Here is a 26,721-nt window from a genome sequence, read left to right on the forward strand (position 1 = left end):
TATAAAGGCGATGAATAGTTTTTCTATCTCTTTAAAGAATAGTATTGGAATTTTTATCAGGATTGCATTATGTCTGTCTATCTCTTTAGATAGGACTGACATTTTCCCAATGTTAGTACTTTCTATACATAACCATGGTATGTTCTTCCATTTGTGAAGTTTCTTTTGGTTTCTGGGAGTCGTGTTTTGTAGTTATCGAAGGATGGGTGTTGGATTTTGTCAGGTGCCTGTTCGGCAGCAGTTGATGGAATCATGCTCCCCTCCCTTTGCTGTATTTGTGTGGTGGATTGCATTGATTGTTGCACCATCCTTGCCTCTCTGGTATGAACTCTGTTTGGTCATAATGTACTAATCTTTTGATATGTTTTTGGATTCCATTGGCTAGCATTTTGTTGATAATTTTCTTTTTTAGTGATGTTTTGGTGTCAGTTTTATTTTTGGTTCACAAAATGAACCCCCGGAGTATTGAATCTTTTTCTACACTGCAGAATAGTTTGAATACGATTAGTGACAGCTCCTTTTTGGAAGAATTTGCTCAGACATTTGTTGTTGTTGTTTGGCAATTTTTACATTCTCTGATAAATCTCTTCTTTTCTTATGGATCTTTTAGGATATTCTATCTCAGTCTGTGTTCATAGTGGTAAGTAGTGTGTTTCTAGAATTTTGTGATTTTTTTTGTTTTAAAAATTTGCTAGAATAAGATTTTTCATAGTGTTTTATTATTTTCCCTTTTTGTTTTGTTGGTTCTGCTGTGGTACCACTTTTTTATTTCCTATTTGAATTTTTGCATCTTTGCACCCTCTTCTTTTGTTAGATTTGCCCATGCAAAGAACCTACTTTCAAATAACCTACGTCTAGCCTTTTGCTGCTTTCTGTTATTTTTCCGTTTCACTTATTTTTGCTCCAATCTTCAGTATTTCCTATAAGATTATTATTATATGAATAATAATAATAATAATAATTCCCCCCCTAATTGTCAGAGATGTTAGGGTAAGGTATTGATTTAGGTCTTGTTTTGTTTGTTTTTTAATATCTGCATTTATCCCTATATTGTATATATTTGGTATGTTTGATTAAAGGTATTTTATAATTTTCACTTTTTAGTTCTTCCATTACCCAGTACTTGATGCAATGGGTGTTGTCAGTTTTCCACCTATTTGATTTTTCTCCTTTTTAAAAAATCATTTTATTATGGGCTCATACAACTCTTATCATATATATCTGACCATATATACGTCAACTGTGTAAAACACATTTCTACTTTCACTGCTCTCATCATTCTCAGAGCATTTGCTCCCCTGATTTGTCTCCTTGGTCATCCTCTTGGTGATTTATAATGTTATTGTTGTTGTTGTGATCTGAGAGGATGCATTTTAGTATTATGATGTTTTGTTTTTAATTGTTGAGGTCTGCTTTGTGGCCTATTCTGGAAAATGTTCTGTGTGCACTGGAAAAGAAAGTGTAGTATAGTATTAGTGACTATTCTGTTCTGAATGTTTTGGGGAATATGGAATTAAAAGATAATGGATTTTTTTCACAAACTTTTTAAAGCTTCCTTTCATATGTCTAAGAGTTCAAGTTGGTTAATTCTGGTGCTTAGTTCTTCTGTTGGATGTCTTGTTCTGTTCATCATTGAAAGTGTTACATTAAAGGATCCTTATACTATTAAGGCGCCATTGTGGTGTAGCGGTTATGTATTGGGCTGTTACCCGCAAGGGTAGCAATTTAAAACCACCAGCTGCTTCATGAGAGAAAATTGAGACTTTGAAATTCCATACAGTTATAGTCTCTGAAACCCAAAGGGCAGTTCTACCTTATCCTATAAGATCACAATGAGTTGGAATCTACCCGGTCGTAGTGTATTTGGATGGTTTTGTTTTTGTTTTTTAATACTTTTATCATGGAGTTCCCTATTCCATTTTTCAATTCTGTTAGAGTTTGATTTCTGCATTTTGAGGCTTTTCACTGACTACATAGATCCTTACTATGCCCATGGCTTATTGTTCAATTGACCTTTTAATCATTATATAATATCCTTCATTGACTCATTTGCTGATTTTTGACTGAAAGTCTATTTTATAAGAAATTAATGTTTGCCACTTCTGTTCTTTTTTTTGTCATTTGCTTTATGTATTTTCCCACCTTTTGATTTCTAGTCCATTTTGGTCTTTAAACATAAGTATGTCTGTCACTTGTAAACAGTATGTTTTCTTATCCATTTTGCTACTCAATGTTTCTTGATTAGTTTATTTAATCCATTTACATTCAGTGTAATTATGGATAGGTGTGATATTAACTACAGATTTTTTGTTTTTCATAAATTTGACAGCTGCTTTCGAGACTTGAGAAATGTAGGAGAGATGTAAAATCCTTATATAAATGTTCTACCCTGAAAATAAAAAACAAAGCTGGGATACTCACCCCGCATTTGTCGCCTAGAATAAATGATATTGAATGGTCATATCATGCACACAAAACTGCTGCAGTACAGTCAAGCAAATAATTTCTCACTGGATAATGCCTCTTAATCATACTATTTACCATAGATTTACTGGGCTGAGTTTTATTTCCTGTATATGAAGTTTCTGAATATGTTCACCGAACCAATCAACTATTAAGGATGCAATGTCAGCTTTCACATCTGTACCCACTAACAGATTGTTTAATTCAGTAATTATTATTGTTATCTAAGATCAAAAATCACTTGAGAAGCTTAAAAAATCTCCAGATCCAGGTTAAATCATCAGATAAATAAATTGAAGTTGGGGGAGAAGGGTGAGGCTAGCCTCTGTATTTTTAATTTAATATTGTACTTGGTTCTAATGAGAAACTGTTAGAAACCTTTAAATAACTAGTCTTCCTATTGACAATTTTGCTAGTAACATGGTAACAAAAGTAGATGCCATGTCAATTTACTATTTAACCAGGTTATACGAGTGCCATTTTATGTGTACTAGTTGCTGTAGCCCATCTCGTAGGCATTCATTGTAGAGTAACCACTGGTATTTATTGTGCCACTGGTGTTTGCTTGTTTTTTTTAATTGCTTTTGTTGTATTCCTTCTCTCCCCTCCTGCCTGACAAACATGGTTCAAATTATCTCCAAAACTGGCTTTGTCAAAACCCAAGTTAGACTCCATTACTTCTGCGCTTACATCCTGCAATAGTCTCCTTATAATAAAACATAAATCCTAACTATGATGTCCTCCGCTCAGTGCCCGCTACTCAGTGTTTCTTGATTGATTTGGTTAATCCATTTACATTCATTGTAATTATGGGTGGGTAACTGCAAGATTTTTTATTTTTCATAAAACTACTTTCAAGACTTGAGAAAGGTAGGAAAGGTGGGACCCTAGTCTGCCCCCCTCACTCCATTACTTTCCCTTTCTTTGCCCTCATCCTTCTTGACCACTGGTTCTTACCCCTCTTACCTTTTTCTGTATGTGTGAATGACAGCATATATAGGGATACTTGTTAGGAATTGATTGTTCTATATAAAAAATTAACCACTTTCCATACTCTTTCTTAAATTGCTTTTCTTACTCAACAATACCTAGTAGCATTTTATTAATTTGTCCAATATTTTAATAGCAATAAAACACTCCATTATGTTTGTGCGATAACCATATTATAGTTTGTGGCTGAGGTTCATTCTTTTTTCAAAATTGTATAGGTATTCATTATATGATTATACCAAAATGCATATCCATACCATTGCTGATGGACTACTTTTCCAGTTTAAGGTTATAAAAATGCTGCACTCTTAAGTCAATCTTTTAGGGCATGTACAAACACATTTTTTCATTGCTGTTTGCTTTGTTGGCTAAGTCATAGGTGAAATGTGGATCCTGTGGTTGTGTTGGCACCCTGGCAGTGCAATGAGCAACTGACGGTTAATGGAACGGTTCACATTTTCAATCTAATTTGGCTCGTTAGGGGAAAGACATGATAATCTACTTCTGTAAGCGTTTCTTTGTTAAGGCTACTACAACCCCTGAAGACTCTATGAGACAGTAGAACTGCCCTCATTGGATTTCCAAGACTGTAATCTTTATGGAAGCAGATGGTCACATCTCTCTCTACTTGAGTGGCTGGTAGGTTTGAACCACTGACGTGCTCGTTAGCACTCCAGCAACCTAATCACCAGGGCTCCTCCAGAAAAATTATAGTCAAGAAAATCCTGTGGGAGACTCAAAGGCACCCAGCCACAATAACAACAGTGCTTTTATATGTTTAACTATACATCTATGCTTAGCTTTAACTAAATCAGTTTTTGATAGTCCTCATATCAAGTCACACTTGCACCAATGTCGGTGTTAGGCGCAGTCCAGCACCCATTCCTGCGTGATGCACACAACTGTTCTTACGTTTGAGCCCACTGTTGCAACCATTGTGTCGCTTTCAGTTCTTGAGGATCTTTCTCTCTTTAGTTGTCTCTCTACTTTAAGGAGCATGATGGCCTTCTCTAAGGACTGGTCTCTACTGACAACCTGTCCAAAGTACATAAGACAAGTCTCGCCATCCTTGCCCTTCAGGAGCATTCTGGCTGTATGACAGACAGACCTTTTCATTCTTCTGGCAGTCCCTGGTACTTTCAATATTCTTTGCCAGCGCCATCAATCAAACACATTGATTCTTCAAGAGGCTTCCTTATTCAATATCCAGCTTTCATGTGTATATGGGGCAATTGATAACATCCCTACTTTTTAACATTTTAAAGAGGTCTTGTGCAGCAGATTACCCAAGGCAGTACATCATTTGATCTCTTGACTGCTGCTTCTATGAGCATGGGATTGTGGATCCAAGCAAGACAAAATCTTCGACAATCTTGATCTTTACTCCATTTATCCTGCTGTTAGGTATTGGTCCAGTTGTGAGAATTTTGGTTTCCTTTACATGTTGATGACTGCAATCCTTCATCTGATGAAAATTTCACTTTCAGCCAGCCAAGTTGCTTTCACCTATAGTATAAGATAATTCATTTGCTCCACTTGCCCATGCTTAGTATTGTTCATTAGTTGGTTTTCAGTTTTGCCATTCTAGTGACTAAGTAATGGTATCTCATTTCGGTTTTATTTTGATGACTAATCAAGTAGAACATTTTTCCATATGCTTATTGGTCTTTTGGGATATTTCTTTTTAGTGGAATTGTTATAGTAACCATTGAATAAAGTCCAACTGAGGTAATGCCAGATCAAATTTTAACCTATTTTTGAATTGGATTTTCTTTTTCTTATTGGTTTATAAGAATTCTTTACATATTTTGGATATGTCTTCATTCGTTATATGTATTCATAATATCTTCTCTCATTTTATGTGTTGTTTTCTCACCTTCTTACTGATCTATTTAATAAATAGCAGTCCTTAAACTTCATGAAATCCAAATATTATTTTCATTCTTTGTGTCTTAGCTTTAGAGGCATTTGCCACTCCGAGATCATAGAGGTCTTTTTCATGTGTTATTTTCAAAAAATGTATTGTTTTGCCTTTCACACTTAGCTTTTTTATTATTTTTGTCAAAAGTTATTTTTAATGCATGGTGTGAGGTAGTAGATATGGATATTTAATTGACTAAACACCATTTCATGAAGATGCTAATCTCTTTCTATTATGTGGAAGTGGTAATTTGTCATAAATTTAATGACAAGAAAAATAAATGTGTGAGTTTTGGCATACCTCCCTCCCCCCATTCCTTAGTCCATTTGGCTAAGGAGGCTTCAAAAAGGTCACACACACAAAAAAGATGAAATTCCACTAAAAGGTAATGGAATTCTTGCACAAACTTTTAAAATTTCCTCATAGTTGTCCAGAAAATGACTGTATGATTCTTCTGCTTTATGCTTCTTGAAGATTACCTTGTTGTTTGATCATTCCACTTCTGTATAAAGTGAAAATTTGTATTTGATTGAAATCACAATGACTCTATTAGGGGTGATGGGACCTCTTCACATCTTTGTTTCCAATCAATGGCATGGAAGTTCCCTCTATTTACTAGGTTTTGGTTTTTATTCATTATTTTCAGGAAACTTGTCCTTTTAAAAATTTATTGACAGAAATTTGTAATATCTTCTGAAAAAAATTAATGTGGAACATTACCACACCAGTTACTTGTGCTTCTTTCCCACTCAATTGTTACAACTTCCATTTGGCTAGTGTTTTCAAAGAACAAATGGTGAATTTTTGTTTCCTGGTTTATTTTTTGTTGCTCACTATTATTGTCTTTTGGATTTAGTTTTGTTCACTTGTAATGATTATTTAGAATATTGATGGCATGTGAATTTTAATTTTAAAACTCTATAGCAATTTAGATTTTCATCAGCAATGTACTAAAAGAGCAATTTTCTACATCACCACCACTGATAGAATTATAGGTTGTTAATGGTGATATAGGAATACTTTGCCAATAACACGGGTAAAAGTGAAAATTCACTTTTTCCTAAACAGGTGAATTTAACAAACCACGGTGTATGCTTGGAATAATATCTGGATAAAATGACATTTCCACTCACTGGGGGTTCTGCAAAGGCATCGTGGAGAAGGTGGTGCCAGAACTAGGTTACAAATGAAGGCTAGAAAGGGTGGTACTGTACAGTCTCTAAGATACCTCTAGCACGACATGTTTACGATTCAGGACAAGGAAGTGTGAGATGTGATCAAATCTGAGAATTATACAATGAAGCATCACTTTATACCCTCATTTTGAGTTCTTCTAGCAAGTGGCAAGCTGCTTACCAACACTCTCAGTACCCACAGGAGCCTGAAATGTCTGTTTTCTTTTGTAGCAATGGAGGCATTCCTACACAGCTTCATATGACATTTATGATTTAAGTAAAAGGTCAGTGCCTTCCCATGTAATTTACTAGGCTGTTTGCGTGGAATAAAAATTTTTAAAAAGAAGGAAGGAAGGAAGTCCCGTGGTGATTTATTCTTTTGGTAATGTGTCTTTCCTTTTATATTTTTTCAGGGTGCTGATTACGGATGAGAAAATTCCAAACAACACACAGTGGATCACTTGGTCACCAGTGGGTCATAAATTGGTTAGTCAGAGTTTCCTATTTTGAGAAAAATATTGGCTCAACACTTTGATAAGTGGAAATTACTAACTCTGATACCAACCTGTCACTTTAGAAAGTCAATACTTCACTGTAACATAGTGTTGTTGCTTAAAGTATTAGATGACTCGCCAAAGACAGCAAGAACATCTCCCCAAAGTGCCTGGTCTATTCTTTGAGAATTATTAAACTTAAATTCTAATGATCTATTACATTTAGATACTTAGAAGAATCATACCTGCCTCCCACTAGTTTTGTGATCATCTCTGCCACTCTCTATATATTTCTTCTCGCACTCTACTGATAGGGGACTATCACAAGCCCAAAAGAATAGATCAGGAAGTTGGGAGTGTTTGCACTTGAACTTTTCTTTCCCAGCATGCAATGGTAGTCCCTCCACTCACCCTTACCCAGAAATAGATTCTTAGTATACAGTGGCACAAACACTTGAACTCTCAAGTAGTAGCTAAAACATGAGTAGGTAAAACCCACTCAGAAATGCCCAGCAAGACAGGCATGGTGACCTGCTTCTGAAAGGGCACAGCCTGGACCATCAGTTCTCCTCTGCACCCATGGGGTTGGCATGGGTAAGAGTGGTCTCAACAACAATTCAGCGCATCATCCTAGAGAAATTGTCCATCCTGCAGGTCTTCTTATATAATTTAGTATTCACATAGTGGCCATTTCAAGTCTTTTTAAAAAATATATGCATATACTGTCTTTAGGACTCTCTGTGTAAAATTATAATTTAACAATGTGAGGGAGAGAGTGAATAATCTTCACTGTGTCCAAATTGAATCTATAGCTCACAGTGATAATTATATTGGCATGCCATTTCTAGGATAAATTATTAATATTTTTTAAAATTTCCAGATAAGCTATATTATTATCTGTTATTACTGATGCTTGGAGCCCTGGCGGCATAGAGTTCATATGTTGGACTGCTAACTGCCAGGTCAGCAGTTCAAGAATTCACCAACCTCTCCAGCGGGGAAAGCTGGGGCATTCTACAACTGAAAAGAGCCTGTCTCAGAAACATCCAGGGCTAGTCCTACCCTACCCCAAAGGGTTGCCGGGTCGGCCTCGACTCAATGGCATAGAGTTTGTTGCTTATTCTGGCTATTATTGATACAAATCTCCCCCCCCCTATCTTTCTAGGCCTATGTTTGGAACAATGATATTTATGTTAAAAATGAACCACATCTACCAAGTAAGAGGATCACATGGTCTGGAAAAGAAAATGCAATATATAATGGAATAACTGACTGGGTTTATGAAGGTAGAAATTTTAAAATATTTTTTCTAATCAGAAAAATTGATGAGCTTTTTAGGAGAGTTAAATCTTTATTTTAAAATGGAAACCTTCAATGGCATGAAAGTAAGTCTCATTAAAAATCAGTCTCAACATTGGACCTCTAGTACTCAAGTACTCCTTCAGTGCAAAAACTTTGTTTTATTAAACTGGCATTCCATGATGTTCACTTTCCCGACACAATCCCCGAGGACAAAATGGGTGCATAAGCAAATGTAGTGAAGAAAGCTGATGGTGCCCGGCTATCAAAAGATATGGTGTCTGGGGTCTTAAAGGCTTGAAGATAAACAAGTTGCCATCTAGCTGAGAAGCAACAAAGCCCATATGGTAAAAGCACACCAGCCCGTGTGATCATGAAGTGTCAATGGGATCAGGTATCAGGCATCAAAGAACAAAAAATCATATCATTGTGAATGAGAGGGAGTGCAGAGTGGAGATCCAAAGCCCATCTGTAGGCAACTGGCCATCCCCTTACAGAAGGGTTGCAGGGAGGAGACGAGCCAGTCAAGGTGCAGTATAGCAATGATGAAGCATACAACTTTCCTCTAGTTCTTTAATACCTCCTCCCTCTCAATATCATGATCCCAATTCTACCTTACATATCCGGCTAGATCAGAAGATGTACACTAGTATAGATATCAACTGGAAACACAGGGAATCCAGGACAGATAGCCCTCTCAGGACCAATAATGAGAGTAGAGTAGCAATACCAGGGGGGGAAGGGGACGGTGGGGTAGAAAGTAGGAACTGATCACAAGGATCTACATATAAGCCCCTCCCTGGGGGATGGACAACAGAAAAGTGGGTGAAGGGAGACGTCGGACAGTGTAAGATATGACAAAATAATTATAATTTATAAATGATCAAGGGTTCATGAGGGAGGGGGGAAATGAGGAGCTAATACCAAGGGCTCAAGTAGAAAGCAGATATTTTGAGAATGATGATGGCAACAAATGTACATAATGTGGTTGACACAATGGATGGATGTATGGATTGTGATAAGAGCTGCATGAGCCCCCCAAGAAAATGATTTTAAAAAGAAAAGAAAACAAAGCAGAAACATTAATGCAGGGAGACATCAGAAATATTGCTGGTTTGGTTCCAGAACATAGCAACAAAGCAAATATTGTACTACAGCAAAAAAAAAAATAAAGTCTCGAATCTCTTTTCAAACTTACCTGCTGTCTCATAGACATGGACATGCGTAGCAGGAGCTAGCGGTACCTTTTCCATATTATTTTACAATCCCCTTTTGTCTTTGGCTTACTGCAACAAAAGGCCTTTCAGTGTAGGTCGCTTTTCTGTTGTATGGAGGCACCAAAACCCCCAGATTAACATCAGATGTTTTTCTAACCAAGCCTACTTTGCCCAGAAGTTATTAAGGAAAGCTAGATACTCCCACAACATTCCAAAAGAAGATAAAATATTGTCCAGAGTTGGGAGAGTAAAGAGGGGGATGGGAGATGGCAGAGGATGCCTCTGTTATAGAAGAAGTGTGATCGTTTGAGTTTAGGCCACTCATGGCTTTTTGTTTGGATTTTTTAAAAGAAGAATATAACTAGAAAGATTTAGGGGAGAAACTGGGGGGGGGGGGCGAAATGGGAGTTTGTTAAAGGCGTGTTCATTATTTTAGAATAAAGACTTGGAGAACATATTTTTAAAGTGTTTTTATTCATTATAGTTGCCAAGGTAAAGGACACTTTGAGTCTGTTTCTAACCATTCACACAGTTGCCTCACACTTAATAAACACTTATCCCTATTTCTTCCTCTTATTTCCTCTTCATACTTATGACTATACTTTTTCTCCATGACTTAATTTTGGTTGTCATCCCATTCAAGTTGAAATATGATAGATAATTGGGGGGGATGTTAAAAGCTAAACAAATGCTCATATCCTAAAAATAAGTATTTGATTATGATTTATAATGAACCTGACTAGCGCTAGTCTTTAGAGATTATAAAAAACAAAACAAAAAACTGGTTGAACCAGTATCTAGGATCACCAACTTGAGCTGGGTAGACCTTTCCAAACCTGGGACTCTCCCTTTATGAGATAAGAACCCAGCTCCCATCCACTTCCTTTCTAAGGTAGACAATAGCAGGAGGATCTGATTTTGTCTTATCACCACTAACCCATTCAAAAGCAGGAGAACGGTTTCACAGCTTCCGAGGCTGCCTTGCTCTAAAACTGGGTCTCCGGCCTCACAGGAAAGTGCCCGCAGCTGGTGCATTGGCGTTTTTGGGGACGTGTTGTACATTTACAGAGAATCCATACTTAGGGGGAAAGCACACCTGTTTTTTCATGGACAGAATCTACAGTCCTATTGGCGCTATTCTCTCTGCTGTGGCCAGTAGGCTTGCTGGGAACAGAAGAGTAAATTTTGAGACTCTGCAGGCTTCTGAGTTTAAGAAGAAACAAGACTAGGAATCCAGGAACAGGGCTGTGTGCCTGATTCTGGTGGGAGACTCGGGAGGGCTGGCCTGCAGGCTCCTCCTGTCCACTCCATCCCAAGTCCCAGATAGTTCTCTCTATCGCTTTCTCCACTTTGCTTTATTTTAGATACTATGCATCTTCTCTTTTTTTATCTTCCAAATGGGTTTTTATTAAGGAGAGAGGGTGATAGAGAAGAGAAAGAGAAGAGAGGAGAGGAGAGGAGAAGAGAAGAGAAAGAGGGGAGAGAGGGGGGAGGGGGAGAGAAAGGAGTGAGAGAGAGAGAGACCACAGCCACTATGCATCTTCTTTTTAAAAAATACGTTAAATCGTAGTTTCAAATTCATTCTATGACAACCGTCCTTAGTAAATACAGCTCACTTTGTACTCAGTTCATTTATACTTAGCATGAATAGCATGGCCTAACTCCAGAGTAAAAAAGACAATTTTCGGTGAGAGGAAAGATGATAATGGGTAGAGGAAACAACCCGTTTTATAGAATGGACCACTTTTTGCCCCGTAATGTATTGATGTTGATGGTGCGGGTTCGTGGTCATTCAGGGCAAGTCTCCCTTGAATGCCAATCACTCGGGAGGCGCTAAGGCCACAAAATCAAATGCTGGCTAGTCATTGCTCTCCAGACATTCATCCCCGAGGGGGAGATCATGATCGCCATTAAGTAGTGTGTGAACCGTCCTGTTGGGGACAGAGCAGTCAGTCCAGAGGGAACATTCTGAGGATCTGAGCAGCAAGGTAAGGGTTAGCACAGGTTCAGAGGTGACAGATGCCAGAGATACCTGTCCCTAGGGGCAGATTTGTATCAGAACAGGACTGGAAATCTTTTCGTCCCTTGACTATTCTTCCCTCCTTATATAGTTTTCATAGGCAAATGGCCCTTATAAACAATCCCTCCATTCCACAAACTTTGCATTTGACCAGAAGCAGTTATCTAATACTGGTCACATTACATTGTCAATACAGAACAAGGTACTCTGTATTCCAAGCAACCACTTAATTAAACGCAAAGAGCTCTACCCCCCTTATATCTAAAAGTAATTTCAAAATCCAAAATTCTACTGTGTTTGATTAATTGAATGTAATATTGTAGGCTAGAATGGGTGGGAAGAAGCGACAGGGATGGAAGCGACAATTGAGCAGATGAGAAAGCTCTTACTCGAACCCGCTTGATTTGGAAACAAAAAACTAAGTGCCAGTCCTTGTCGCATTTAGTTACTAGATCCCTCTAATTCTAAGTTTCCTTCGCTGCAAAACAGGCTACGAATAGATTGACACAGGGATCTTCATGAAGACTAAATCAGAGGTTTTCAATTTGCTTTTGTTTTCTAAATTGTCACAATAAAGTAACTCAGTGATAACATATGATTACGAGGCATTGAGAGGGAGAGTGGGCTGCCTTCCCGGGTAGTAGGTTTTTGGTTACAACAAAATGCCAAACCCACTGTCATCCAGCGAATCTCAACTCACAGAGGCCCCACAGAAACTGTCAATTTTTATGGGAGCAGACTGCCTCCTCCTTCTCTCACTGAGCTATTAGTGGATTTGAACTGCTATCCTTGTGGTCAGCGACCCAGGACTTCACCAGGATTCTTTTTTTTTTTTGCTTATTAAAACCACCTGCCTTTTGACTCATAGCAACCCTACAGGACAGAACAGAACTTCTCCCTGGGTTTCTGAGGCTGTAACCGTGCATTTAACAGCCCAATTTGTAAGCCAGGACACTCTACCACCCACCATGGGTCCTTCCAAACCAAACCCACTGCCGTCCAATCACGTAACCCATGACCACAGAGACCCCATAGAGAAGAGCCACATTTGCCAGGGAATCAGAACCAGCCCAACCATGACCTGGAAAGTCAAGCCTTTTCTCTCATCTGCTCCTCTCTTTGACCCTCTTCCTCTTCCCAGCAGAATTGTCCATTTCTGGGCTGGGCAAAGATGTGTCTCAGAAGGGGCCTGATGGAGCTCTTTGCTGCACTCCATCCATCCTTCCCACACCTTGTTTGTGCCAAGAGTAGTAAACTCTGGGCACCAAACTGGTTTGATAGCCTGGAGCTGCACACCGCCCACCAGTACCCTGCGGGCTCAGTACAAACTGAGCCCAGTTGGGGAGAGTAAGCTGGCATGTTGATAGTTTGAAAATTAGAAAGGAGAATCAGCCTCCTGTGTGAAATTTACTTTTAGTTTAGTATGTTTTGAGGCATAAATTTAGAGGATTTAAGTTTTTTTAAATGTAGAGCATATATTAAATATTGTGTGCTAAAATATTCTAAAATGGCTCGATGGGTTACTTATTTTTACAATCCAGATCTAATCGTGAAGATTTTATTTTTATTCATTTGTATTACTCTGAATTTGGAAGCCCAAGCAAATGCAAAGTGGTTCATTAGCTGAACTCTACTGTAATTACTAAAGCTAATGAGAACAATATTTTGAATGCCAAAGCCAATTTATCAGCTACTTCTTGTAACAGAACAATTTATGTCTTTTTTCCCCCCCAGAGGAAGTCTTCAGTGCCTACTCTGCTCTGTGGTGGTCTCCAGGCGGCACTTTCTTAGCATATGCCCAGTTTAACGACACAGAAGTCCCACTTATCGAATACTCCTTCTACTCTGACGAGTCGCTGCAGTATCCAAAGACTGTGCGGGTTCCCTATCCGAAGGTCTGTGTGCCTCTCTGCATCATGGCGCAGTGATTGGAGGGAGGAGAATGGTTTCATTTAAACCCTTCCTGCTAATGAAAATATTGTCAGTCTCTCTTCAACAGCTTGCTGTGATTACTCTTGCTGAAGTCAACAGCATCTGGCAATTTTAAAGTATTTTTATTATCCCAGGAAAGAGTGTGATTTAAGGTTTTGTAATTTCTCCAAAAACTTTGAGGAATGACAAGCAGGGAACGATGGGAGAAAAGCATTTGAGAGAGGTAGGGGTGATGAAAATGCTCGAGTGCAGGCACAGGGAGGCTGTAATTGATTCAGAAGCTCATCTCATTGCAGGAGCCAGAATGTGCACTACCGGGAGTCGAAAAGCTTGGTGGTGGATCGCGTCTTATGGCCAACTAGCCAGTTACCTGAGTAGCTTTTACGGGTCCAATTGTGGATTCACCACTATTGTAAACACAGCAGGCCCTACATATTGAGTAACAGGGTCAGGCCTTAACTTGCAAGGCTGTTTCCCCTGTCTACCTTTCGTGTTTATTTAAAAGGAAGCTTTGTTAAGCAGGATAAAGCAGGAAAGAGGAAATGTTATTTTAAAAAAAGTGTGCAGACAACATCTGACCTCCTCTCATGTCACAAGGGAGAAGCAAAGTCGCCATCATCAGCAGAGTTGCCCAAAGCTCATTCCTATGAGGCTGAGGTCAAACATGCCTCCGCCCTCCAACCTCCTCACCAAGTCTGACATCAACCCCCACTCCCACAGCACTGTCTACTTATTAGCTGCGTGTGCTGATTCTTTGCAGTGGCCACACACAACTCACAGAACATAGTCACAATTATGGGGTGCATTGAGATGTTAAAAGATGATAAGTAGGATGAGAAATTCTTAGGGCATCCTCTTCTCAGCCAGGGCCACAGGTAGGCTTCTCTCTGGTCTTTAGTTTCTGAGCCGCATGGCCCCCTGGCTCTGCCTGTGGGGGCCATGTTCTCACTGCCATCAGGTCCATTCTGACTCCTAGTGACCTTGTGGGATGCGGTAGAACAGCCCAGAGGTTTCCAAGACTCTTCCCCCTACTTTTTTTTAAAGTTTTATTCATCCACATATCATACAGTTCAATAGTTCAATCCCCTCAAGAAGAGTTGTACAATCCTTATCACAATCAAAATTAGAACATTTTCTTCTTCCTTGTACTCACTGTTATTTATGTAATTATTTTGAGACGCTATGGGAGTATAAAGCCTCTACATGGTTGGTGATGTTGAACTGCTGACTTTGCAGTTAGCAGTCCAATGCATGACTCACTCACTACGCCATGAGGGCTCTGGTCAGGGGTCATGTTACAAAGCTTTTTAAAAACTCTGTTGATAAATGCCCAAAGTGCAGTCTACACTGTCCTAAGCTTCAGTCCAAAGGCTTTGGGCTCTAGCTGTGTGGGTCAGCCAGCCTAGCTCCCCCAATTAAGTGCCTGTAGGTACCCCGCTCCACACGTGAGCCTCCCTCTCAAAGGCACTCAGCCGTACTCACTCTGTTGGGCCAGGAAGCCCAGCACTTTTTCTCAGGCTCTGGCTCTGCTGTTGCCGTTCACTAGCACGTCTTTAATGTCACAGCTTTCTGTCCTGGATCAAAGAGGTTCACCCTGAAGCAATTTGGGGGGCTGAGAAAATGGAAAGGAGGCCACATCTGACCTTTTGCTAGGAGAATCCATCTTCACACCAGCCCAAGGCCAATTGCCACAAGGCAGATATCAAACGTGCCTCTCCTTCCGTCCTTCTGTATGTATATTCTGACATCCACCGTTCCTCCCACCGAATTCTACTTCTCCGCTGGACTCAAAAACTGATTGCAAGGGCCACACAGAACTCACTGACAATACACACATTTATGGAGGTTTATTTGGGAAGTTAACTGCTTATCACAATCCAGGACCAGAAAGCAATAAGATTACAATTATTGGTCACCACACTGCTACGCCTCAGTCAGCAGTCAAGTCTCTTTGGTCCTGAGCCTCTCAGCCACATTGCCCCTCTGCCTCTGCCTCTGGTGGCCAGAAAACCCACCCATGACTCTGACTCACAGTCTGGGCACTCCTCTGCTGGGGTCTCGCTGTGGCACAGCCTCTGCTGCCTCCACCGCTTCAGGCGGGAATTCCGAATCTCAGCTCCGCTGATGGCCCTTCTGCCCCGCTCGTCCTGGGGATTCTCTGTCTCTGTTTCCAAGATGGCTCTCTGATTCGCCAAGGAATGGAGACCCAAACTGACCGATCCCTTCTGGTGTTACACACACCTATTTGCATACTTCACCCAATCATTTGGTGGGTGTTTCATAGATACGGATAGAAGAGCCCTGCTAATAGACGTCACTTGACCACGGGAGTAGTTCAAAGGTGCTGCTTCATGCCCCGCTGGCTTTTCTCTCGTGGATGGTAGTAAAATCACACCTGCCTGCTTCTGAGGTGATGCAGAAGGCTGGCCAATCCCCATCCTAGAGTTCTGGTTTGTTTTTCAACCACGATGGCCTTGCTAACAATCAAGCACAATGGAATCGTATAATCCTACCAGTCTGTTCCCCTACCCAGGTGGTCAGGAAAAAGGTGGTTTGCTGGGAGTCAGAAAGATTATGGCTACAAGAGCCAAGTAAGTAATTCACTGCAATGCAAGACACCAGGGACTGTCCACCAGAACCATAGCAGAGATGGCAACACCATGGTCTATTGAAATACCTCATGGTAAAAGTATTTCTGCTGGGAGAAATTTGGGAAGCAGAATTTTTATTTTTATCAACTCATTTAATTTGCTTTATGAAGAGCTGCCATTTCAGGAAGACATTGGATGTTAAACTAAATCAGAGGCTAAATATGGAGATCTGTTTGTTAGTCAAATGTTATTTTTTGAAGAGTGAAACTGGCACACAAAAAACAAAAACAAAAAATGTAAAATATTCTCACTGAAAATACTGTATTATATCAAGCGACGATTTTGATTGAAAGTTTACTGTGACAAAAAAATCTATAAACCCCTCTTTAAATATAAATTTCAACAAAATTACAAGGGTTTTATAGATTTTTTTTTGCAATAACATTGATTGTAAAGCTAGTGAACCTGGACTTGGAGTTGAAATTATAGCCTCATACTTGGGGCCATTGGCCCTCGACTCAGACAAACCGGTTTTCCTGGAGGGTTGCCTTTGGCTGAACGCAGTGGGCTCTTCATAGCGCACACTCATCAGGAACCTCAGCCTGCCCTGTGGAGTCGAGGCATATTTGAAAACAATAGAATTGATTTCACGAGGTTTATTGTCTTCTGCATGAAGCGAAATATCAATTATCTAACCAGGAGTGCTTTGGGTCTTTAAGTAATATACATTTTTCTGCCTGAATGTGAAAGGACCACATGTCTCAACTCTTCCCTTTTCTTAGATTAAATAATTTGAATGTGTCTGGTTGCTAACATTAATGATTATAGTTCCCAAATTATTATATGGTTTTACATTCATGAAATGAGATTATCTTTTATGAATTAAAACAATTTTGATGATTTTTTCTAGGCAGGAGCTACGAATCCAACAGTGAAGTTCTTCATTGTAAATACAGACACCATCAGCCCCAACACCAATACAACTTCCATACAAATCACGGCTCCTGCTTCTGTCTTAATTGGGTAAGGCTCTTGATTCAATGCCTGGGTTGCAAGTGGTTTCAGAGTTCCCAAGAACTCCAACCAACGAGTAGCAGAATCCATGACAGTCTCCTAACCCGCCGTGCCGGCAGTTATTTGTTCATTCGACAATTCTTTGTGGAGCTCCTTCATCCAGTGATGAGGACTCTACATGTGCTTCAAGATGTCACTTGCTTAAATAGCACTTGGTGGATTGAAAGGTGTCCATCACGCACCTCCATCCCCAGCTGCTTTCCTCTACAGGTAACCACGATATGGGGAGTAATGCCTGGCCATTAAATAGCTCCTCATGGGTCTGATTTTTGTGTTTAAATAACAACTGGCACATTTTGGGAGTTCCTGGATGGTACAAATGTTTGATGTGCTCAGCTGTTAACTGAAAGATTGGAGGGTCAAGTTTATCGAGTGATGTCTCTCTCTGGAAGAAAGCCTGGGATATATGCCAAAAGTTAAAAAAAAAAAAAAAAAACGGAAAGAAAGCCATTGAAAGCCCTTTGGAGCGGAGTTCTGCCCTGACACCTTTGGGGTCCTCCATGCATTGAGACTGCCGTGGATAGCAACTCGTATCATTTTGTCTTGAACCTCTATTGATCATTCAGTAAGAACAGAGTGCAGGGCACTGTCATATGGCTTCTCTCACTAACTTTCCAGTCACTCTCTTTATTACAATGACTAGACATTGTTTAAGACACTGACCAAGCAGGAGTCTTTAATCAAACCTGTTTTTCTGGCTAAAAAGAAAAAGGTCATTTGTCACTGTCTGTGTGAGTAAGGCTAGTGTGTACAGACTCCTGTCGGGGTCATTAGAGCAATGTGGAGACATCCGCTTTCCCTGATATTGCCTTCCCCACACCATGCATTCTGTTTGCTCCATGCTTAGTAATTTGCTTATTAATTTGATCAGAAATATCTGTGTGTACCTATTAAATCTGAGCCAAAATTAGTTTAAAGGTGGGTTTTTTTCCTGTTTATCAAAACACACACAGTCTGCCATCGAATGTCTTTTGGAAACTATATAGCTTGATGGGCCCAGACAGTGACAAACTTTCTCTCAGGAGCAGCTGGTGGGCTTGACCTGCCGACCTTGTGGGTAGCAGTCCAATGCTTACTCGTTGTACTACAAGAGCTCCTTTACGTTTGTCCAAGGTTACAACAACTTACCTAGATGCTCTAAAGCCCGCTTTCTCATCCCCTCTGCCCATTGGTTCAATTAAATTTGGTAGAGCATCCACTTTTCTTGTCACAAAACAGGGAATAGGACAGAGGCCGGTGGACTGTCAGGCTACAATACTTAGTGGTGTTACCATGCGGCGAGCACTCACTGCCGACTGGGATGGCGCCTGCCTTGTGTTCTGCTTGGGTTGCCTCATTCATCCCCACAAGCACCCTGAGGACCATCTTCACAGCCATCCTACAGACTGAGGAACAGTCTTTCTAATTTAAAAATCATTCTTTCCCCAAAGAAGTTAGTTGTGAAGTGCTGAGCTCAGCAAACTGAAACAAGCCTGAGGGTTTGGCTTTCGCCCCGTCTCAATTCATCTTTACCCTACTCAGGGTGGTGGTTGCGGGGGTGGGGGTGAGGGGGGCAGGCAGCCGCTCTCACTGGGGAAATGCTTTCAGAGATACCACACGAGTTGACTGTGTTTAAAAGACATTTAAAATACTGCTCTGCTCTCTATTAACATCAGCAAGGTTGCAGCTCTTCCAAACTAGGTGCGAGGTCCTCTCTGGGGAAATGATCTAGTTCTAGTCCATCCTTATGCACTGTTTTTCTGGCCACAGGCAAGAGCCAGCAAATGCCAAGTCAATCCCTGTGAGTTGTAGTGTTAGGGAAATGATCTCCCTATGTTGCCTGGTAATTCATTATTCCCTGAAGTAGGAGTCCTTGTAGGACTGGCACAGTTCTTCCCTCCTGTGTGCCTGTGCTCCTGCATGCGTACTCTCCTTGGTCTACGTCCTTCTGACACCAGCTTCCCATGGCGAAAGCCTATAGAAGGCTGATTTGTCATTTTGGCAGAATTGGGAAAAAACGGGGGGGACTATTGCTCCTCTGGAAACATGTGAAAGGAAAATACAGACCACTCTCCAAGTGCCCAGTCTGCCAGCCTGCTTGATTCAGAACTAAAGTGGGTTATATTTATTAAGCTTATTAGTGTGACTACTCATACTTGGGTGGCCATGGCGGTATAATTATTACCTTTCACACAGGGGACCAAATGCACCTCACACACAGCAACTAGCTTTGAGTGCATGATTGTGTGTTGTTACATTGCTGATCTGGTTCCAGCAGAGTACCCAGGCTAAGAAGGACTAGAAAGAAAGTCCTGGTGATCTTCTTCCACAGATCAGCCAGTGCTCATCCTAAAACAAGTAGCCATCTGAGATGTCAGCTAAACTGCGTGGAAGAAGCACACCAGCCTGCGTGATCGAAGAATTGTAAAGAATTAAATGAAACTCACGGAGGGAACAGTTTGAGCTTAAATTCTGAACACCTGGTTTGCAGTAGACTCTGGATGACAGTGATGGTCCAAAACTCATTCGCAGGGTTCCCCGTTCGGATTAGACTTCTGGCGAATCTCCTCTATGAACCAGGAACGGGGAAGGCCTTGTTACCAGACATTGTTGGGTGGATCACTGCAGTAATAGTTACGTCAAACATGACACCCTGGCACTGATCTCCCTTCTTGCTTTTCTGGTTTGTTTTCATTTGAGGGTTTTCTCCATTTCATTCTGTCATTGCTGTTGGGCTCTTTGTTTATACTTTGTTTTGATGGTGGTTTGTTTTCCTGTATTTGAAACTCAAAATAGATGCAATTCTCGGCACTCCAACCGGATTCATAGTTTCAAAGGGACGTGGCAGGGGAAGTTAGCAGGAAAGGAAATGCAGCTAACCACAAAAAATACAAGGAAGAAGAAATACCTTGGAAGTAAGAATGGTGCTGGTTGCGCCACTCTTAGGAATGTGTTTGAGTTACTGAAATGCATATGTGGGTGGAACTGTTAAAAATAAATAAACTAAATTATAATTACTTTTAATCAGCCAATGAAAGCCCTATGGAGAACCCCAGCCCAATCTGCAGCCGATTATGGGGTGAAAAGGAGCGGCAATGCGCTTCCTTCTACTGCGTCTCGGGCTTCATGAGTTGGGAGCCAACTCCGGGCTAGCTGACAACAGTTTGGGTGGTCTCATGGCAATTTTAGAGATTTGAGAGAACGCGGCATAGCATGGTAAATCATAAAGCTCCTGCTTAGAGCCATGGGTTTTAGAGTCACTTCACGTGGCTCATGGGAAGACTGGATTCATAAGACAAGTTCTGCAACAGCATCTCTGATGCCTAGCAAAGACGTATCCAATCGATATGTGTAGACTCAGTTAATACACTGGTGGATGGATGGAATGAGGTGGGTTGTGTGTGTCTTTGTGTAGGTGGAACAGAAATCAGACCATCAGTAACAAAGATGACTCCATCTTTTCTACCTGCTCCAGGTTGTTTACTTGGTCATTGGCCTGAAGCACAAGGATGGAGGAGGGTCCATTCCATTGAGGTGACTTTGGTGCTGACTGGCTCCAAGGACCCACTTTGTCACCTGCTCCGCACTTACACTCTCTTGCTGGGTGGGCCACAGTAGATAAAAGGACCTTTAATATCTCCAATGCACAGTTGATGACCTTTGGTCACCAAAGTAAGCATGTCAGAGCCTGAGGTTGCAAAACAGTGGATAAATAATAAACGAGACAACTCCTCTGCAAAGGCAGTGAGACCTGCTATTTTAAAAGAAAGAAAAGCTAGATTCGGGACTTGCCTGTTTTGGGGGCTACATCTTTCAGATAGCTTCAATCTCACCCCAACCATTTCTCTCCTCTGCTATGATTGTCAGGGGCCCAGAGGGCTGGCATCCCAATCAGAGCAGAGGGTGGCTTGGAGCCTGGCACCAGTACTGGCAGTACTGGTAGTACGCCTGCTTTCTTGGGTGAGTCACTGAGTGAATCGCTGCTCTTCATAGTGTATTCCTCTCTCATATTTTTTCCCAGTAGCAAACACAGGCATCAGTTTAAGTATCCTTGATATACCCGAGGAGTCATTTACACAGCTTTATGCACATTAAAGGAAAAAATGTATCGCCCAAAACACTGAGCAAAGACAGGTAAGTCACTTTGCGAAGTTTCCCCCTGTAGCTTGATTTTTTCAAAACAAGTCTTTCTCAGTGAATTCAAATAGGACTTGTTTTATAAATTCAGTTTACATATAAATCTCCGGGAGTAGATAGATTTCATTGAATGGAGAATTTTATGCTTACTAGAAGCAAGAGAACAAAGCTAGCTCACCATGTTTGCCAAAGGGAGGGTCGGAGGTTCTGCAGAGTATAACAGAATGATTCTGAACATGAAATCCGTAGAAAAGCTTGATTAAGTCCTGATTCCACCACCGACTAGTTCTCAGACCTTGAACAAGTCATGTAAACTCTCTGTGCTTCAGTTTCCTTGTCTGTCAACCTTAGATTGTAATGGCCCTGCCACCTTTGCAAAGCACTTTAGAACAGTTCCTGGCACATCGAAAGTGCTGCATAAATGTGGATCCTTCTACGTATGTCCAGAAATCCCTCCCTTGCTCTAGCACCAAGGTAAACCACACTCAATATGCTTGGACTAGTTCAGTCCCAGTAGTGAGAAGAGCTGGGTGAATCACTGTGTCTAGCCTGACACAGGCAAACCCAGACTTCAGGACTCAGGCTAGCTGTGCTGGTTACGTAACCATTCCATAACACAAAGGGATCCATAGCTGCCTCTCTGCTTTCCAAGAGTAAAAGTGTCATGTAGGGCCAAATATATGTGTCATTCTGCTTGTTAGGATGTTTGTTGCTTTACTTTTCTGCGGCTTACCAAACCCAACCCACTGGCCATTCAGTCAATTCTGACCCATAGCGACCCTCTCTAGGGTTTGGAAAACTGCTGAGTTTGCAGTTAGTAGTCCAGTGCTTAACCCACAGCACCACCAGGGCTCTTTTTATCTTAAGCTAGGGGAGAGGAGGCATGCTACATTTCTCAATAAAAACACACCCACGCTGTTGATCTCCTTTAGCATGTTCCTGACATCTAGCTCAGCTTGCCATTAGCTCAGCTCGGTGTTGGGATACACGCCAGCCCTCTTCTCTCTCTGCTTCATTTTTAAAAATACTTTTATTGGGGGCTCTTACATCTCTTATTGCAATCCATACATTCACCTAGTGTGTCAAACACATTTGCACATATGCCGCCATCACTATTTTCAAAGCATTCTCTTCCCACATGAGCCCTTCATGTCTCTAATGTTTCATCAAAACTGCAGTTGAAAGAAAATGTTTATAAGAACATTTCATAATAACTGACTGTTCCACTGGCAAATTGGCTTTAGTGAATACTCACAGGGTTCATAGTGCGCCCTGGGCAGTGGAGAGTGGCCAAGGCCCAGGAGGATACAGGTTTATTCACCTTTGATCTACAAGTGGGCAGGGAAGATGTCTGCTGCCTGTGGGCGTCTGGTTCACTTCCAAATTCCATTACTCAATGCTTTCAAATAAGGAAAGGTCACTTTTATAGTGTTGGTATCTGAACCTTAAGAACCATTTATGGCATTTAGTAGATAAAGCCAGGGGCCCTTGGCGACACAGTGATTAAGTGCTTGGCTATTTACCTGAAAGGTGGGCAGATCAAACCTGCTCGGTGCTCCTCAGGAAAGAGGACAGTGTGACGTCATCCTAGGGTGGTTCCCAGCAGAAATTGACTCATTGGCCACAGATGTTTGTACTGGGTACCCTCTTAATTGTGCTAACAGGTACCCGCTCCCCTCCTCACCCCTTCCTTCTCCCAACCAGAACACTTGTTTAAAAAAGGAATTTCTGGAACACAGGTTCTTCATCTATGTCCTTGGGACCCTTGAAAATTGTGAACATGGTGGGAGGCTTTGTTTTACCTAGAGAGGGGGACATCATTTTCTTCAGCTTCTCTCTCTATTTTCATTTTATTGGGGCCCTTAAAGCTCGTATCCCTATATCCATTGTATCAAGCATATTTGTATATATCATTATTTTCTAAACATTTACTTTCTATTTGAGTCCTTGGTATTAGCACCTCCTTTCCACCCCACCCCCCCATGAACTCTTGATCAATGATAAATTATTTTCCTACCGCAGTTTCTGTTGTTTGTTCACTTCCCCCGAGGGTTTTTGACCTTAAAATCAACAACAAAAGTCCCCGGTGGAGACCAGGGGAAAGGAACCAGTGCCCGTGGGCTGCATAGGACCTGCCCCTTTTTCCGATGTGGTCCTCCAAGGGAGTGAGACCCGTGTGTGACCCGGGGGGAAGCTACTGATAGCGCTCTGTGTGGTTCAAAAAAAATCACTTCGTGACTTGAGAAGACCACAGAAAATGAAAAATTCAGCCTTTTTAATTTAATTTTTTGCTGAATAAACTCTCCGGAAATCCTGTCTGACTTCCTCTGACGACACCAGGTGAATCCAACTCCATACAAATCCAAGGCCAATTGCCGCAGGGCACCAGTCAGCCGTGCCTCCACCACCTCCTGTTCTTTTACCCTGTCTGATATGGCCCTCCTCCCTGGACACCCACTTTTTGGCCGAGTGTGATCCATTTGTTGCCTTGGCCACACAAACCCCACAACTCAGGGTAGGTAGCAGGTGGTCACAAGTCAGGATCGTAAAACATATGGTCGATTGCCTCACCTCTGGCAGCAGCCCAGTGCCTCTCTGATCCTCAGCCCTCTCACCCACATGGTCCTTGGGCCGCTGTTGCAAGGGCCAGAAAGCCCACGTCTGCTCTGGCCCTCTGCCCTGTCTCATGGGCCTTTGTGTCGGCCTCAGGTCTCATGTGTCTCCTTTTGCTGCAGCCCATCGCCTCCGTGCACAGCCTTGGATACCACTGGGCTTGGCCTCCGCCACTTTGGGTAGAGATCTCAGCTCTCTCTGCTGGGCCTGTTCCTCCCAGCTTTTCCTTGATGGTCCTGGGATTTTTCTCTCTTCCTGTATCTGGATGCTTCTTATGCACAGAGGAATGGCTTTGCTGAAGGTGTAGTTTTGTCTTTCAGAAAGCCTATCCCCAAGGATGCAGAGTGTGGTAACTTTGTTGACCCCCTCAAGGAAGACAGAGACGCAGAACATCTCCCACCTTGGCCCCGGGGACAGAGAGCTCCCTCTAAATGGGGTTGTAGCCACAGGCATAGAATTTACAACACATCCCCGACCGTCTTGTGGCTCGAATGGCCATACTGCATCTCCTCTGGGAACATGAGCATGCTTGTTTGATGATGTATTGCCTATGACTATGTTCGTACTGCAGAGAAAAGCTGGGTGTAATGACAGAAAATACACATCTCATCTAAAATACTTCCTAGCCGATCCTTGGTTGAAAATGTTTGTGCCAACATTAAATTCCAAAAAGCTTCCTTGTCTGTCATGCTTTTCGTTTATCCATTCCCCTTGTGAGCAATTATTGTCTATCCTTGGTCAGACTTACTTGTTTGGTTTTTGTTGTTGTTGTTTTGTTTTGTTGCATCTTCTCATTTAGCCCTTGGTCGTTGGGTTTAGTGCCCGCGTTCGATAAGAAAAGTGCATTCTTGCTCCTGGGCATGTGTCAGAGGAGACGTCTCAAGCAACGAGGAAGCTTGTGGTGCACGCCATCAGACTGGCGATGACGGTGTAGCAGGAGGGGACCTTCCAGGGGGGACATGTAAGCTTAGACCTAAAAACTGTTGGAGGGGGATAGTTTCAGCCTGGACAGCAGGAGCGTATGAAAAGGGAGAAAAGGATGGGCCCTTCCACAGTTCATGGGATGTCTAAGGCTTAACATCCTTTGAGACAAGACAAGGTAGAGGTGTTTTGTTTTCATTGTAGTACAAGATACATAACAAACCATTAGGAAAATATATAAAACACACATTTACCACTTTATTTTTAAGTATACCATTCGGTGACATCAATTACCATTACTATGTTGTGTAAGCATCACCCCAGTCCATTTCCAAATGGTTTTTCATCAAAAGCAGAGACTAGTCACTCTCTGCCTTCCTGCTCCCATCGTCACTGGCAACCAATAATAACCTTTGGTGTCGACGTATTTCCTCTTCTAGGCATTTTGTACCAGTGGGGTCACATCGTTCACTAAGCAAAAGGTTGGAATTGATTGATGGTGTAGCATGCATGAGTTTCTTTTCTCTTGGTGGTTGAGTAACATTCCATAGTAAGAATGCTTCTTCATTTGCTGATGGACACTTGGTTGTTTTCACCTTTTGGCGATCCTGAATATTGCTGCAGTGACCATCAGTGTGCGAGGATTGTTAGCATTTCTACCTCCACCTCTTCTGGGGATCAACTTAGGAGTGATACCTTGCACCATACGATGATTCTAAGTTGCATAGGATTTTGAAAAATAGGGGGAAAAGTCTGGGGTGGCGATCAGTCTGTATTTGTGGGAAATGTCATGTGTGGGGTGGGGTTCCCATCCAGTACAGGCCTCGTTTGGATGGGGCAACACGGAGGCCTAAAGATCCTCAGGCCTCTAGCTTATCTGGTGTGCCATTGGCTGTCAAAGACAAATAGTTCTTGGCTGATGGAGGCTCTCAGAAGAAAGCAGAGACAGGAAATGATCTGTGAATTCTGGGTAAGCACAGAGCTATTTAGACCATGAAAGTCAGGAAAGGACTTTTTCCTTCCTTTGGGGCTGCGTTCCATAGATATTCAACCGAGGCTCTCCCAGTGCCAGGTGTTCTGCGTTGCCCTGAGCATGCCCCTGAGTGCAAGGCAGAGTGGGTCCTGTCCTTCAAGAGCCGCAGTCAAGCAGGGACCCAAACAGGCCACAGGTGGGCTTGTGAAGAGCCCAGGCTGGGAAGAAACGTGAGCCCAGTGAGAGAAGTTTTGTGGCGTCAAGGGCTGGCTCCCTCCCTCAGGCAGAGGCCAGGTGTGGCCAAACACCAGTTTGGGGAGGAGCAGGTGAGGTCAATCAAGGGAGGAAGCCTTCTAAGTAAACCCGGGGGGAAGAGTGATTTAAGAATAATCATCCAAAGTCACAGGATAGAAAAACATAAAAAGCTATCCAGAGCAAATAAAGGAAACGCAACAGGCAGAAAGTCAATGTTGGATTCCGTGCCAGGTGCTACAAACGAGACTGGGGTTCCCCGACGGCTTTGAAAGGTGTGTGCCTGAGGACGCGGCTCTGCAAGCGGCAGCTCTACGTGGGTACAGTGACGTTGGAATACCACAAGGCTCCTTGACTTTCGGCACTTGGTGCATGTTTTGATTCTTGTGAGCAAGTTTTGAGACTACAGTGCTTTGTTTTTCATAGTCTGTTGAGGTGTGAGTCAGTTTTTTCCCCCATTTGGAGATGAAGTTGAGTAAAAGGTCGGCTGCAGCATTACCCTCGAAGGAACAAACTTCCCAGAGAAGCACGTCAAATTACCCGAAACTGCTCTGCTCTCAGCCAGTGCCCTGGGCTTGCCTGCCTGTTCTTTGAAGACAGCAGAAAGATGGGAAGAGACCATCGTTGATCACCTAGCCCAGCGAAGCCAAGTGAATGTCTTGCTAGATCT

The 26,721-nt window shown here is 41.9% G+C and overlaps 1 protein-coding gene across 1 annotated transcript in view; it reads left to right on the plus strand.

Moving 5' to 3' along the window:
* Nucleotides 1-26,721, plus strand: part of DPP4 (dipeptidyl peptidase 4) — a 101,899-nt gene that overhangs the window by 35,819 nt on the left and 39,359 nt on the right. The window contains exons 7-11 of the mRNA XM_075529134.1: nucleotides 6,781-6,833; nucleotides 6,963-7,035; nucleotides 8,209-8,329; nucleotides 13,314-13,474; nucleotides 17,013-17,125. Of these exons, the coding sequence (XP_075385249.1) occupies nucleotides 6,781-6,833; nucleotides 6,963-7,035; nucleotides 8,209-8,329; nucleotides 13,314-13,474; nucleotides 17,013-17,125 (521 nt within the window). The remainder of the gene's footprint in view (nucleotides 1-6,780; nucleotides 6,834-6,962; nucleotides 7,036-8,208; nucleotides 8,330-13,313; nucleotides 13,475-17,012; nucleotides 17,126-26,721) is intronic.

The sequence above is a fragment of the Tenrec ecaudatus genome, chromosome 13 (genome assembly GCF_050624435.1).
Source record: "Tenrec ecaudatus isolate mTenEca1 chromosome 13, mTenEca1.hap1, whole genome shotgun sequence".
In the NCBI taxonomy this organism is placed as follows: Eukaryota; Metazoa; Chordata; class Mammalia; order Afrosoricida; family Tenrecidae; genus Tenrec; species Tenrec ecaudatus.